The sequence below is a fragment of the Oncorhynchus gorbuscha genome, linkage group LG24 (genome assembly GCF_021184085.1).
Source record: "Oncorhynchus gorbuscha isolate QuinsamMale2020 ecotype Even-year linkage group LG24, OgorEven_v1.0, whole genome shotgun sequence".
In the NCBI taxonomy this organism is placed as follows: domain Eukaryota; kingdom Metazoa; phylum Chordata; class Actinopteri; order Salmoniformes; family Salmonidae; genus Oncorhynchus; species Oncorhynchus gorbuscha.
In genome coordinates this window covers 54504119-54519383 of record NC_060196.1, presented here as the reverse complement: position 1 = coordinate 54519383, position 15265 = coordinate 54504119, and the positions used below count along the sequence as shown (strand labels likewise).

General features: G+C 43.0%; 3 protein-coding genes across 15 annotated transcripts in view; 2 read left to right on the top strand and 1 right to left on the bottom strand.

Moving 5' to 3' along the window:
- Window positions 1-430: 430 nt before the first annotated feature.
- Window positions 431-1745, top strand: LOC124012104 (prostate stem cell antigen-like). The gene is made up of 3 exons (XM_046325524.1): window positions 431-740; window positions 929-1045; window positions 1312-1745. The coding sequence occupies exons 1-3, from the start codon at window positions 689-691 to the stop codon at window positions 1521-1523; spliced, it is 381 nt and encodes a 126-aa protein (XP_046181480.1). The 5' UTR covers window positions 431-688; the 3' UTR covers window positions 1524-1745.
- Window positions 1746-3918: 2173 nt separating this feature from the next.
- LOC124012360 (60S acidic ribosomal protein P1-like) lies at window positions 3919-7721 on the top strand. Its single transcript, XM_046325902.1, has 4 exons — window positions 3919-4142; window positions 4858-4932; window positions 5177-5282; window positions 7594-7721. The coding sequence occupies exons 1-4, from the start codon at window positions 4071-4073 to the stop codon at window positions 7674-7676; spliced, it is 336 nt and encodes a 111-aa protein (XP_046181858.1). The 5' UTR covers window positions 3919-4070; the 3' UTR covers window positions 7677-7721.
- Window positions 7722-8374: 653 nt separating this feature from the next.
- The window catches only part of LOC124012359 (focal adhesion kinase 1-like), a 220413-nt gene continuing 213522 nt past the window's right edge, over window positions 8375-15265 (bottom strand). For 12 of the 13 annotated variants that reach the window (XM_046325898.1, XM_046325899.1, XM_046325896.1 and 9 more), the window contains 3 exons: window positions 11690-11845; window positions 11453-11533; window positions 8375-11317 (listed from right to left, as the gene is read on the bottom strand). In XM_046325898.1, coding sequence (XP_046181854.1) covers window positions 11099-11317; window positions 11453-11533; window positions 11690-11845 — 456 coding nt within the window. In that variant the 3' untranslated portion in view covers window positions 8375-11098. The remainder of the gene's footprint in view (window positions 11318-11452; window positions 11534-11689; window positions 11846-15265) is intronic. The other variant, XR_006834715.1, reaches the window with a different exon arrangement.

Here is a 15265-nt window from a genome sequence, read left to right as displayed (position 1 = left end):
GGTCTCGAGCTTGATGACGAGCTTGGAGGGTACTATGGTGTTGAATGCCGAGCTGTAGTCGATGAACAGCATTCTCACATAGGTATTCCTCTTGTCCAGGTGGGTTAGGGCAGTGTGCAGTGTGGTTGAGATTGCATCGTCTGTGGACCTATTTGGGCGGTAAGCAATTACCAACTCCCCAAATCAGTCCCCCACAAACTGGATGTTTACAGCCATGAGTGAAACCACTTGGTTATCTAATTTAATGAGCTAATTTGGTTATTTTCAGACTCATAAAACCCAAGGTGTGACATCCAGTTTGACTGAAGCCACTCTACATCCACTAATCTTTACACAGGAGGCTGGTCTCATGGTAGTGGATAGAGTGGAATGGGATCCATGTGTTTGGTGCTGTTCCGTTTCCCCTCCGTTCCAGACATTATTATGAGCCGTTCTCCCCTCAGCAGCCTCCGATGTTTGAGTATTTTTTTGTTTGTTGGTAACTGTGGTATACAGTAATTATAGGGAGTAAATGAAACAAGATATCACAAATCTTTCATGTTACACAATGGTTCTGAATATTGTTGTGGATTCTGCTTGGTAACAATCTGTAGACTTTCACAAACACACCTGGCTATTTAAACCCCCAACAGAGACGAGACAACTTTATTACAGCAAGATAAAATCGTCAGAACTCACATTATCAGTCATGAAGACCATTCTTGTGTTACTTATGCCCATTTTGCTTGGGAATGTTGCAGGTATGTATTTTGGAATTAATTATCTATCATCATGGTATATTACCTAAATCATGTGTGTTGTGCGCGTGACTTTCACTGTAATCTAATTACTGGATTTCTGTGTAGTTCGAATTGTGTGTTCTGTCAATATCTAAAGAATTTCAGTGATGTTTTACACGTGTCCTGTATGTTTCATTGTGGTGTTTCAGTGGAGGCACTGCAGTGTTATGCCTGTGAAGACACACACAGCAATGCTCAATGCAACCAGAACATAGAGAACTGCTATGTCCCAAATGACACCTGCATGACCGCCGTCGGCCAAATCTGTAAGAGCACAGATACTCTGTAAATCAATAGATACATTAATACATCTCTTTGTAGGTAGGGTTTTGGACAGGGGTACCAGTCACTTTGCCTATGTAGGTTAGTGAAAACTGAAATAAGTATTGTCAATAATTCTGTCATGTCAGTATATAAAATAAATTATACCTCACTGTTTCTCTTATCAGTTATAGACTCAATCAATCAATTTGCCAGCCCTTTAACCAGTTCATCTTAACCAGTTCATCTATCTTCCACTGTCTGTCACCAGTGGGGTTCCAGTACATTTCTAAGACCTGTACCAACAGCTTGTCATGTAGAACACCCGCCTCCATCAACACCATTCCAGGAGCCTTATGGGGGATCCAGGTCAGCTGCTGTCAGACTGACCTCTGTAACGTCAACGGTTCTTCAGTCTCTGGACTCAACTTCATGTTGCTCAGCTTGTCTTTTCTCTTATCTGGCCTGGTTTTGTCTCTGTGAAACTCTGTGAAGTTTTTGAAATGAATGAATGAACAACTGAAATCAATATGTGGGTTCATCTTTGCTGGTTTTTTTTGTTTGTTCTTGTTGCTCATCCTCAGGATCTATGTTGGATAGGAAAGAAATACAACGTTTTCCTATCTGTGCTGGTTACTGTGTCTCTGAATCAAGTTTTCGAAATTAATGAATATGAACAACTGAAATAAATATGTGTTAATCTCTGCTGGTGTCTTTATTTTTTGTTTAACCTCTATGGCTGTCAAGTTATATGTTGAAGAAAGGCAGTAGGCCTAGTATCGTTGTCAAAAGGCAAGACTGAAATGTGTACAAATATGTTCTGGCAAAAATAAGATGCAAGAATTTCATCATAAAAACACACCCGATCATTAGTTTGACGTGTCTTCATCCACCAGTTTTTAAAGTAGTGGTGATGATGGCCGTGTAACAAAGAACTGAACCACAAACGATGGTATTGGAGTTTTACCCTGCCTGGTGTCGGTTGATGTCACATACCTGTGTATAGGATGACAGGCAGACAACAGGACATCCTTTTCACTATAAAGGTTAAGGGATCCATTCAATCAAACCTGCATTACAGTATTTAAGCAGTAGCTCTTTTTCCCATGCTCAGATTTACTCAAAGACTGGTCTTGGGTACTGTATAAAAACCTACTATCAGGGTGACCCCATACACAGGTATATGTTCACTTTTTACAATTAGATGTGTGTTGGCACAGAATGATTATTGTAAATAAAGACACCGTGCAGGCCTAAACTTTGCTAGCAATGGTTGAGTTCGTTTTGCATGGCCCGGTGTCCTGGTTGAGTGGAGTTTGCTCATTTTAGACCCATAGGTCCTTAAGGGAAACATCCACCCACTTGGGGTACCTGGCATCATCCGCATCATGGAACTTCAGTTTAACAGCATTAATTACATTTAAAGGCGATGATCCTGCTTTTAGCAGAGACTGCATTCACAGTAAACGCTGCCTATGTCGGCTCAATCTGAAATAACCTTTACATTTCTATTGGGGAATCTGTAACCCTTCAGCTATAAAGACTGAATAGAGCCCATGTATAAAATGTGACTCCGTGCTGCCAATGGCAATGTCTGCTTTAGGTATAATGCCTGGAGCCGCTTGTGGATTGAACAACTTTAACACAGTTCGACCTCTGACACAGCCAAAACAACCACTATGGAGATGTCAGCTAAAGGAGATCTGATTGAATAGAGGCATTCGGTTACAAAAATGATTTATGAAGCTACAGAGTGTTATAGTTACAAATCGCAACTAGTAAAATACAAAACATAATCGCTCCAGTGCTTGAAAATATAAGATATTTGACCTGAATCACAAATACTTGTATCTATGCTATTTTCTTGTTTATTAAACTCTTCTGAGACTGTTCTGAACCAGTTCTCATGTAGAATAACTTCCTGGTTGCTGTTCTGAACCAGTTCTCATGTAGCATAACTTCCTGGTTGCTGTTCTGAACCAGTTCTCATGTAGAATAACTTCCTGGTTGCTGTTCTGAACCAGTTCTCATGTAGAATAACGTCCTGGCTGTTGTTCTGAACCAGTTCTCATGTAGAATAACTTCCTGGTTGCTGTTCTGAACCAGTTCTCATGTAGAATAACTTCCTGGTTGCTGTTCTGAACCAGTTCTCATGTAGAAAAACTTCCTGGTTGTTGTTCTGAACCAGTTCTCATGTAGAATAACTTCCTGGTTGCTGTCCTGAACCAGTTCTCATGTATAATAACTTCCTGGTTGTTGTTCTGAACCAGTTCTCATGCAGAATAACTTCCTGGTTGTTGTTCTGAACCAGTTCTCACGTAGAATAACTTCCTGGTTGTTGTTCTGAACCAGTTCTCATGCAGAATAACTTCCTGGTTGTTGTTCTGAACCAGTTCTCATGTAGAATAACTTCCTGGTTGTTGTTCTGAACCAGTTCTCATGTAGAATAACTTCCTGGTTGTTGTTCTGAACCAGTTCTCACGTAGAATAACTTCCTGGTTGCTGAACCAGGACATTGTATTACATTTCCATTCTAGTCCTTTAACAGAAGCTCCAGAGCGACTTACAGTAGTGAGTGCATACGATTTTGGCTCTCATATACGATACATTTAGATATTCGATACAGCTCGCATATATATATATTGTTATATACAGTATTGTTAATATTGTGAGTATATATATATATATAATGGGTTTGATCCTATGTGAAGTGTAAAACGAAGATACATCTGTGGTATAATTTAAAAAAAATAAAAAATTGCTTTGTGGTCTTATTTGTTCATTCTTCAAGTCATCCAAATATGTTTTAGTCGGTAGTCGTTTGCATTGACTCCTCCCATAGAAGTGACGTTGTTTAGTATATACACCCTTGTCCCGCCCTTTCTCATTCTCTTTCCGCTAAAATCCAAGTTGGAAGTAAACGTGCCTAAGGTGCTTGGTTCTTCTCTTGAAGCTAAGGCCCAGAATCCGGCGACTAGCACCACTAAATTTAGGCATCCGACCCCAAAACTCTAAAACCTACGCAGAAAGATGGCATCTGTATCTGAGCTCGCTTGTATTTACTCTGCCCTCATCCTCCACGACGATGAAGTCACCGTCACAGTAAGTCCCGCTTAAAATGGTGCCTTGGCCGGCCTCTTGTGTCGCTAACCAGCCTTACTTGGTACGCTGGTTCTTGTCTACTTCCGGGGTAGTGTGTAGCTGAGTCTGAATAAATATGAAGGGATTGTAAGCAACGCCAACTATATTATCGCCTTAGCTGTCCAAAATGACAGCTAATTAGCCGTCAATGTCACTAGCTAACTAACATGCTATCAGTTCTCTAACGTTAGTTACCGCCACAGACATGTGTGTCTTCTAGTCTGTGTAGCCAGCAATGTGTTGATGCTGTATGCATCGCTACGATAGCCTGCTAGTTTAACCCTGGCGCCATGGTCAGATCTATGGAAAATTGCTAGCCAAATGGAACTATTTGAAACATTCTTCCTAGCCTAGTAAACTGGTGAATGCGATCAAAGTTGGCTTACTCATACAGTGGGTCCCCCCCCCTTCTTGGCATTGGCCAACTACTTACTAACCTGGTCCAAGGCTAACCCTCACTAGCTTTAAGCACCAACTGTCAGAGCAGCTCACAGATTACTGCACCTGTACATAGCCCACCTATAATTTAGCCCAAACAACTACCTCTTTCCCTACTGTATTTATTTGTTTTTTTTTGCTCCTTTGCACCCCATTATTTGGGGTGTAATACTGCTAGTGGTTTTGTCTTCATGCTTCTACAGTAGAGGTCTGTAATATGTAATATAATCATTTGCAGGAGGACAAGTTGATGGCTCTCATCAAGGCTGCCAATGTGACTATTGAGCCTTTCTGGCCCAGTCTGTTCTCCAAGGTGAGTCAAGCCCTTTTCTCCATCACCTTAAACACATGCAGGAGTTCATTGAGAAATAACTTCTGATTTATTCCTTCATATCTTTGGTGTAAAACCTTCCATCTCACTGTTTTGTGTGAACCTTGTTTAATGTCGAATGGTGACAGTACTTAGTTGCTGTCTGGAAAACCATGATGCTATGACATGGTAGTAATTCATGTGTAAAGGCAGCATCATGTCTGACCCTATCCTGTTTGTGTTACAGGCTCTGGCCAGCGTGGACATTGGCAGCCTGATCTGCAACGTGGGTGCTGGTGGTGGAGCTGCTCCTGCTGCTGCTGGAGGCGCCGCCCCTGCAGCAGACGCACCAGGTAACTAAAGGACACCAGGGTTTCACCCCCCTTTACCAGGGGCATGGGGCCACGGTCCTAGAGGGCCATTGTGTTGTTCAGTAGGCCAGGGTTTCACCTGCAGGGCCACAGTAACATGGGTTCCATGTGAGCCAGTGCTTATTACCGTCACTGATTTTAAAAACAAACTACATGCTTTTACTTCTTGTAACACCCACAGTGAAGTTAGATATGATGTCCTCGCCCCACTTGTTAGATATGATGCCCTCGCCCCACTTCTTAGATATGATGCCCTCGCCCCACTTGTTAGATGTGATGCCCTCGCCCCACTTGTTAGATATGATGCCCTCGCCCCACTTGTTAGATGTGATGCCCTCGCCCCACTTGTTAGATATGATGCCCTCGCCCCACTTCTTAGATATGATGCCCTCGCCCCACTTGTTAGATGTGATGCCCTCGCCCCACTTGTTAGATGTGATGCCCTCGCCCCACTTGTTAGATGTGATGCCCTCGCCCCACTTGTTAGATGTGATGCCCTCGCCCCACTTGTTAGATGTGATGCCCTCGCCCCACTTGTTAGATGTGATGCCCTCGCCCCACTTGTTAGATATGATGCCCTCGCCCCACTTGTTAGATATGATGCCCTCGCCCCACTTGTTAGATGTGATGCCCTCGCCCCACTTGTTAGATGTGATGCCCTCGCCCCACTTGTTAGATATGATGCCCTCGCCCCACTTGTTAGATATGATGCCCTCGCCCCACTTGTTAGATATGATGCCCTCGCCCCACTTGTTAGATGTGATGCACAATGACAGCAAATGTCCTCGCCGTGTGATTTATCATAGAAGGCAAATGATCAGACCGAAAACATGCGAGAAAGTGTATGTGAAATGATCCGAGCCCGACCAGCAGGATCAACGTGCAGTCCGCCCATCTCTTTACAGACAGGAAAACTATCCCGTCTAGTTATTAAGCCACGCACATGACTGACTCGGACAGTATGGTTTAGAAACTCGCTGAGATGCTTGCTGGCACCTGAAAATTACTTAACGATCACTGATATATATTTTTTGCTCTGATCATAATCGTATCCAGAAAATTGCCCAAATCTGTTACAATGCTAGTTTTGTCCGACTGCTAGGCGCCCCCTAGTGGTATGGTTTCCACTGCCTCTCTGAATCAGGGCCAGGGTTGCATCATCAAGTCTGTTTCTAAACCATAATGTGCTGTCTTTGAGCTTCATAAACTCAGTGTCTGTTTATCCACAGCTCTTATTGAGCCAGTTTGTCACTAATGGATACGTTTTAATATATTGGCCTAATCGGTGCTTTTAAGACGCCAAGATTTAAAAAAAGACTAGGTCAACAAGTCAGAGCTCTAGAAAGATCCCAGAATTTCTGGATTGGAATTCCGAGTTGGATGGCCGTTGAAACCGATTTCCCTCAGTCCGAACTTGTTTTGAATGCTCGTACGTCAGGAGTTCCTGGTTTTGAACGCTCGTAAGTCAGGAGTTCCTGGTTTTGAACGCTCGTAAGTCAGGAGTTCCTGGTTTTGAACGCTCGTAAGTCAGGAGTTCCTGGTTTTGAACGCTCGTAAGTCAGGAGTTCCTGGTTTTGAACGCTCGTAAGTCAGGAGTTCCTGGTTTTTCGTAAGTCAGGAGTTCCTGGTTTTCGTAAGTCAGGAGTTCCTGGTTTTGTCAGGAGTTCCGCTCGTAAGTCAGGAGTTCCTGGTTTTGAACGCTCGTAAGTCAGGAGTTCCTGGTTTTGAACGCTCGTAAGTCAGGAGTTCCTGGTTTTGAACGCTCGTAAGTCAGGAGTTCCTGGTTTTGAACGCTCGTAAGTCAGGAGTTCCTGGTTTTGAACGCTCGTAAGTCAGGAGTTCCTGGTTTTGAACGCTCGTAAGTCAGGAGTTCCTGGTTTTGAACGCTCGTAAGTCAGGAGTTCCTGGTTTTGAACGCTCGTAAGTCAGGAGTTCCTGGTTTTGAACGCTCGTAAGTCAGGAGTTCCTGGTTTTGAACGCTCGTAAGTCAGGAGTTCCTGGTTTTGAACGCTCGTAAGTCAGGAGTTCCTGGTTTTGAACGCTCAAGTCAGGAGTTCCTGGTTTTGAACGCTCAAGTCAGGAGTTCCTGGTTTTGAACGCTCGTAAGATCAGGAGTTCCTGGTTTTGAACGCTCGTAAGTCAGGAGTTCCTGGTTTTGAACGCGTCATGAATCAGACGTTTTGGTAAGAAAGGTCTGTTTAGTCATTTGTGATTATTGTTCTAATTTGACAACTGTAAGGATATTTATTTCACTATACATGTACTGATGCCATACCTTGTTTTCCTGTATTAGTCAAGGAGGAGAAGAAGGAGGAGAAAAAGGAGGAATCCGAGGAGGGTTCGGATGACGACATGGGCTTCGGTCTTTTCGACTAAACCTTTTTTTTGTAAATAATAAAATCAAAGAAACAGAAATGGCAACATGTGGTTTCATTTAAACTCCTTGGGTACAAGTGCGCTTTGGAATACATTATGGGATAAAGACATTGGATTAAATGTGATCATCTGTGAACAATGTATCTCCAATGGGTGGAATAGTAGATTATGAATGAGGTATGAATATAAGAGGTTTTTCTAAACAGTAATCATGCTATTATGACATCCTATTTGTCATTGAAATTGTCTCAAACCTTTTTGTACGGTCTTGTCTTGATGGCAAAGGTGAGATTTTGACCTACATCACGTTGTGGTTTTTGGATAGTCTCGATCACATGACTAGGGCTATAAATACCGTAACACCTCTAAGTCAATCCGCATCGCGGAAGTTCATCCTTACAGCATGATTGAAGTGTAAAGGAAATGCTGCATGTCGGCTCAATCTGAAATAACCTTTCCATTTGAATAGAGCTCTAGAACCTGTGACCTGGTCTATACCCCAGTACCTGGTCCACTGCACCTGTTATATACTCACATCTGTTCAGTCAGTCATTTAGAATGCATAATACATATGATTTGTTGGAGAACAGGCCGCATTGGGATTCAAACTGGTGACCTTGTTGCATAATTCCTCATAAATGAATGGGTTTATGGAGTGACTTTTTTTTCCCCTTTCAATAAAGACCCGAGACAACCAGTTGAGGGGAGTTCTTTACTAATAAGTGACCTTCATTCATCAATGAAGTATACTGAACAAAAATAGTGTTGGTTCCATAAGCTGAAATAAAAGATCCCAGAAATTTGATATACGCACAAAAAGTTTCAAATATTGTGTACAAATTTATTTACATCGCTGTTAGTGAGCATTTGTCCTTTGCTAAAATAATCTATCCACCTGACAGGTGTGGCATATCAAAGCTGATTAAACAGGATGATCATTCAACAGGTAGAACTTGTTCTGTGGACAAAAAGCCACTAAAATGTGCAGTTTTGTCACACAACACGATGCGTCAAGTTTTGAGGGAGTGTGCAATTGGAATGCTGACCGAAGGAATGTCCACCAGAGTTGTTGCCAGAGAATTTAATGTTAATTTCTTTACCATATGCCGCCTTTAAATTTGTTTTAGAGAATTTGTCAGTACATCCAACTGGCCTCACAAACTCAGACAAATACTCAGCTTCGATGGCCACTAGCACATTGGAGAAGTGTGCTCGTCATGGATGAATCCTGGTTTCAACTACCGGGCAGATGGTGTGTATGGCGTTGTGTGGGTGAGCGGTTTGCTGATGTCAACATTGTGAACAGAGAGCCCCATGGTGGCGGTGGGGTTATGGTATGGGCAGGCAAGCATTAACTACAGATATGGCAATTTGACATACAGTGACAAGATCTCGAGGCCCATTGTCGTGCCATTCATCCACCGCCATCACCTCAAGTTTCAGCATGATAATGCACGGTCCCATGTCACAAGGATCTGTACACAAGTCCTGTAAGCTGAACATGTCCCATTTCTTCCATGGCCTGCATACTCACCAGACATGTCACACATTTGGGATGTTTTCGATCGATGTGTACAATAGCGTGTTCCAGTTCCAGCCAATATCCAGTAACTTTGCACAAGCACTGAAGAGGTGGGGGACAACATTCCACAAGCCATAATCAACAACCTGATCAACTCTATGTGAAGGAGATGTGTTGTGCTGCAGGAGGCAAGTAGTGGTCACATCAGATACTGACTGGTTTTCTGATCCACGCCTTTTTAAAGCTGTGGCCAACAGATGTATAACTATTCCCAGTCATGAAATCCATAGATTAGGACCTAATGAATGTATTTAAATTGACTCGTTCAAATCTCTGAAATTGTTGCATGTTGCGTTTATATTTTTGTTCAGTGTTCAAGGGAGGAGCGAAAACCTGCAGATACTCAGCCCTTGGTGGAATGAGTTTGACACGTGGACTAAAGCAGGGTTTTCCCAAACTCGATCCTGGGGCTGAGTGCACATTCAGATCTTTTGCACTACACCACTGATTCCAATAACCAACTCATCATCAAGTTTGGAATCAGCGGTGTAGTGCCTGGGCAAAAACCTGAATGGTCAACTCATCATCACGCTGTGTAGTGCCTGGGCAAAAACCTGAATGGTCAGCTCATCATCAAGCTGTGTAGTGCCTGGGCAAAAACCTGAATGGTCAACCAGGTGGGTGCCCCAGGACCGAGTCAAGAAACCCTGGTCAAAAGGAAGGGCAGAATCCGCGTAAACCATGGTCATATTCATTTGGCACCAAACAAGAAAATGTACTGGAACAGGGAGGGGCTACCTGAAGTTGTCCAATAAGAGATGCTTGTTTTTGTTTTCCGTTGCAAAATGTTTTGCTACGGTGTGCGCACTAATGAATACGAACAACCCAAGAAAATCAGAAGAAGGTTTGTGTAACACCAGACTTGGTTAAATATACAAAAACAGTTTCAGTTGATAAGGAAATGAGTAGCAATGGGACAGGGGTTTTAACCTCCAAACTATTAGATGATTCAAATCACATGATCGTTCATCTCCACTGTGGAACTTAAATGTGCTGGAAGTTTACAATGACGAAAATAAGCCTCTCATAACATTTAAATCCCAGAAATGCTGAATGCTTTAAAAATATATCTTTCTATATTAACTATTAGTTAACTTAAAAAGTGGCATGTGACATTTGTGTTTAATAAAAAGAAATATCATTCATTTTGTGATATTTTATTATTCACTGTGCCGAGTCCGTGTGTCAGAGAATGGACAAAATACACATGATGAGCATCCAAAACATAGTCATAATATGCTTTGATTCTGTAGCACACCTCAGGTAATAGTGTTAAACACAGACATCCCAACCACTGAGATCTCTCCGTAAGAAAATGTTAATCAAATATAGCTTGTAGTTCTTCAATGGTTCAAATCTTCCAGTTGGAATTGTATTCAGATCAGATCTGTGATTATTACCAGCCACCTGGAAGAACGTCTGATGATGTGAGCTGAAATTAATCTCTGGATTTAAAAAAAAAAACACACTGAAATTAATCTCTGGATAAAACAATCGACACATCGAATAAAACAGAAGAGATTGTATGTAACTGACCTCCAAACATTCTGGAGAGCAGCGACAGACAGAACATAAGCCTATAAAACAGTTTTCAGGAAGGGGGTGGAAGGGTACGATTGAGTCGAGTGACCAGTTCTGTCTCTATCCTGTAGTAGCAGGAGCTCTGATCGAGGTGCGAGCTGAGCAGTCTTGACTTGTGACTTATTGTGCGGTCTATGATTGCTATGGGAGCTGAAACCAACCAGCCCCATTTCCACAGCACCAGACCCCCTTCCCTCTTATATCCCTCTCCCTCCCCTCAAAGGTCTTCCATGCCCAAGGAGCTAGGAGTCGGAGGGGGCTAGTGTGACCCTCGGGACTGGGTGTGGATCATCTTGAGCCGGGCCTGGTCGATGACGTCCAGCAGGTTCTTGGCGTCTACGGCCAGGGCGTGGGCCGCCGTCAGCATCTGTTTCTTGTAGTCCTGCTGCAGACTGGTGAGGACGTACTGCTGGGCCAGCTTCATCTTGTTAATCAGCTCGGCCAGGTCAGAGTTCAACAGCTTCTGGGCCATCTCAATCTGCAGAGAAAGACAGTCAGAACACATAAGAGAAATAAGCCGGTTAGTTTGTTGTCAGACACAATAGGACAACAGTCAGAGTATCAACAGAGTCAGAAGCAATATGTTGACTTGTAATGAGGAGTTGTTTCTCACCTCTCTGTGTGTGCTTGCTGGTAACACTGGTATGGTCTCGTCCACTGTGGCCAATAGGGTTCTCAACGCTAGTCCCACCTCCTGTAAAACAACCATTATATCACTGTAATAGAAGAACAAAGCTAGAACTGCTTACAAACCAGTATCACTCGACAATAATATCCTCTTGATCAGCATATAATGATGATTCAACAACAATTGTTGTCTTTCATCGCCATTGATTGAAGCTAGCTTTACCTTGACCATTGGGACGTACTCCTCTGGAGGGGCTGGCTGGATCTTACTGGACATCTCTATAACAGCCTTGACCAGGCCTGTCACGTTCTCATACACCTTGTCGTTGGAGCGGTCCAAGTTGGCCGTGGGGGGAGGGCTGATCTCCTGAGGCTGGATCTACACACCACAGAGATGGGGGTGAGTTGGTTCACATACAACATACTGAGGGAAGTGAATCGATCTCCTAGAAATCATCTTAGTTATCATATTTCTATTATGATGAAATGTGTGATTGTAAAAAAAAAATCTTCACAATTTTTAAACAGTCCATTTATATTTTCCAACGGGGCTATACATTTTGGTGAGGTTTTTCTCTCGCCTGAGTAGCCTCGTTTCACTGCCAAAAATAAAATCTGCGAAATAACAATACAATGTCAAATACAGGTAGCCTAGTCAAATAATTAACATCCAATCACATTAACCGTTACTCTCTTGTGGGAATTCCACTCACAGTCCGTATGTAGCCAAACGTAGCTGCTGCTCATTCCGTTTGCTCTAAAATTGATAAATGGTTAAAAAAAGTAAGGCCTTTTGTCCATAGACACATACCAGCTCTACTGGTAGTACTGCTACTACCAGCAGTACTACACCTGCACCTGTCAACGACACACGTTCCAATGCTAGCGTCAGTAATTCTACATTTGTTGTTATCCCAGCTAGCATGGACACTGACAGTTGTGAATATGATGCAGCCGAAGAGCTACTGCCCCCTTCCCCGGGAAAGCACTGAACAACAGACAGGGATGATGGACCATCGAAGATGAGCATTACATTGATTTGGGGTTCAATTATATTGGGAGTAGTGCCTTTCATCAGCCACAGTGTGTTATATGTGCAAAAATACTATCTCACAACCTGATGAAACCTTCACTCTTGCACAGACATTTAGATACAAAACATTCCAATTAAAAAAATAAGCCATATTAGTTTTTGAGCAAGAATTATGTTGACTTTTGAGTAGTAAGACATGTATAAAAGCAACAGATACCATTAATAAGACGGGCTAGAAGTGTCTTATATCGTGAGCTACTGAGTGGCTAGGACAGGCAAGCCTCATACTATAGTGGAGGACTTCATTCTTCCTGCTACCATGGATATGGATGGGACAATACTGGGGGAAAAGGCCAACAAAAACTATACAGATAATGACTTCATCAGACACTGTTTCACAACGCATCAGTGACATGGCAGGAGATATTTTGAAACAATTACTGCTTCGCATACAAGCCAGTGAATTATATGCGTTACAGACGTGGCGGGCCTGGCACAGCTCCTGGTATATGTCCTTTACATTTATGGGGGGTCAATTAAGGAAGACATCCTCTTCTGGAAACCAGGACAATATGAGAGGATATGTTTAATGTACTGGACAGCTTTGTGACATCAAATGGACTTTGGTGGTCAAGATGTGTTTGTATCTGTACTGATGGTGCAAAACCCATGACAGGGAGACATGGTGTAGTGGTAACGCGCGTGCACGCAGGTGCTCCCGACGCCACTTGGGTACACTGCAGCATCCACCCAGAGGCTCTTGCTGCCAAGAGAATGCCTGACAACTTGAAATACATTTTAGACTCCAGAAAAATGGTTCAATTTGTTAAAGCAAGGCCCCTGAACTCATGTATTTTCTGCACTATGCAATGATATGGGCAGCAACCATGTAACCCTTTTACAACATACAGAAGTTGGTTGTCATGGGGCAAAGTACTGACATGTTTTTTTTTTAAATTGAGAGAAGAGCTTAAAAGTTTTCTTTACTGACCATAATTTTCACTTGTCTGACCTCTTGCATGATGACGAGTTTCTCACACGACTGGCCTATCTGGGTGATGTATTTTCTCGCCTGAATGATCTGAATCTAGGATTACAGGAACTCTTCGCAGCTATATTCAATGTGAGGGACAAAATTGAGTCTATGATTAAGAAATTGGAGCTCTTCTCTGTATGCATTAACAAGGACAACACACAGGTCTTTCCATCATTGTATGATTTTTTGTGTGCAAATGAACTCAAGCTTACGGACAATGTGAAATGTAATATAGCAAAGCACCTGAGTGAGTTGGGTGCCCAGTTACGCAGGTACTTTCCCAAATCAGTTGACACTAACAACTGGATTCGTTATCCCTTTCATGCCCTGCCTCCAGTCCACTTGTCAATATCTGAACAAGAGAGCCTCATCGAAATTGCAACAAGCGGTTCTGTGAAAACTTAATTTAATCAGAAGTCACTGTCAGATTTCTGTATTAGGCTGCGCTCAGAGTATCCTGCCTTGGCAAATCCCTCTGTTAAGACACTGATGCCCTTTGCAACCACGTGCCTATGTGAGAGTGGATTCTCGGCCTCACTAGCATGAAAACTAAATACAGGCACAGACTGTGTGTGGAAAATGATTTAAGAGTGATTTAAGAGTGAGACTCTCTCCGATACAACCCAACATTGCAGAATTATGTGCATCCTTTCAAGCACACCCATCTCATTAACCTGTGGTGACTTATTCACCATCTTCGATGGTTCCTCTCAGCTGTCCTCTCAGCTGTCCTCTCAGCTGTCCTCTCAGCTGTCCTCCCGGCTGCCCTCCCGGCTGCCCCCCCGGCTGCCCTCCCAGCTGCCCTCCCAGCTACCCTCCCAGCTACCCTCCAAACTGTCCTTTTCACTTGAACCACCAGGTGGTATAAAGCTAAAAGGGATTTCTTTCTGTAACCACTTGAAGACAGTCGTTTATAGATTCATCATGTCGTTACAGAGTGAACATTAGATGACAGTATTTGCCAGAATTACTTTTAGCTCGAGTCACAAGTCATGAAGATCATACAATCTCAGAACATGGTTGTGAACGACGTGCGATGTATTTGACCCCCAATACACCGAAACAAACATGTAGACAAACATACACTCTCACACACCACGGTCCAAACAGGAGGCAGAACCCACTGGTGAGTCAGATTGTACATGATATACTATAATCTACTAGACCACAGTTAGTGAAGGTAACTATGACAACACAACCCTACATACATCATGCCATACCACAGGGAAGAGAGTCATCAATGAAGGCCCACATTTATCTGTTATTACTCCCACGAAATGATTAGACATCGTTAGTATGACTGCCAAAATAACCATTACGGTCATTACTGAAATGACTGCCACTGAATACTAGGATGACTTGCTTTGGTTATGTCTTTCTTGCCAAGCTTCCATGGTTGTAGAACATAAACCTTGAAGAAGTGGCCTCATCCGGAATATTTTTATTATTTAACCTTTATTTAACTAGGCAAGTTAGTTAAAAACAAATTCTTATTTACAATGGCAGCCTACCCCGGCCAAACCCTCCCCTAACCCGGATGACGTTGGGCCAATTGTGCGCCGCCCTATGGGACTCCCGATCACGGCCGGTTGTGAGTTCGGGATCAAACCAGGGTCTGTAGTGATGCCTCAAGCATTGAGGTGCAGTGCATTAGGCCGCTGCGCCACTCGGGAGTAGTCGCAACAGTAGGGGGAGGCACAGAGACAAAACAAGGGAGTGTGATCGGGAGG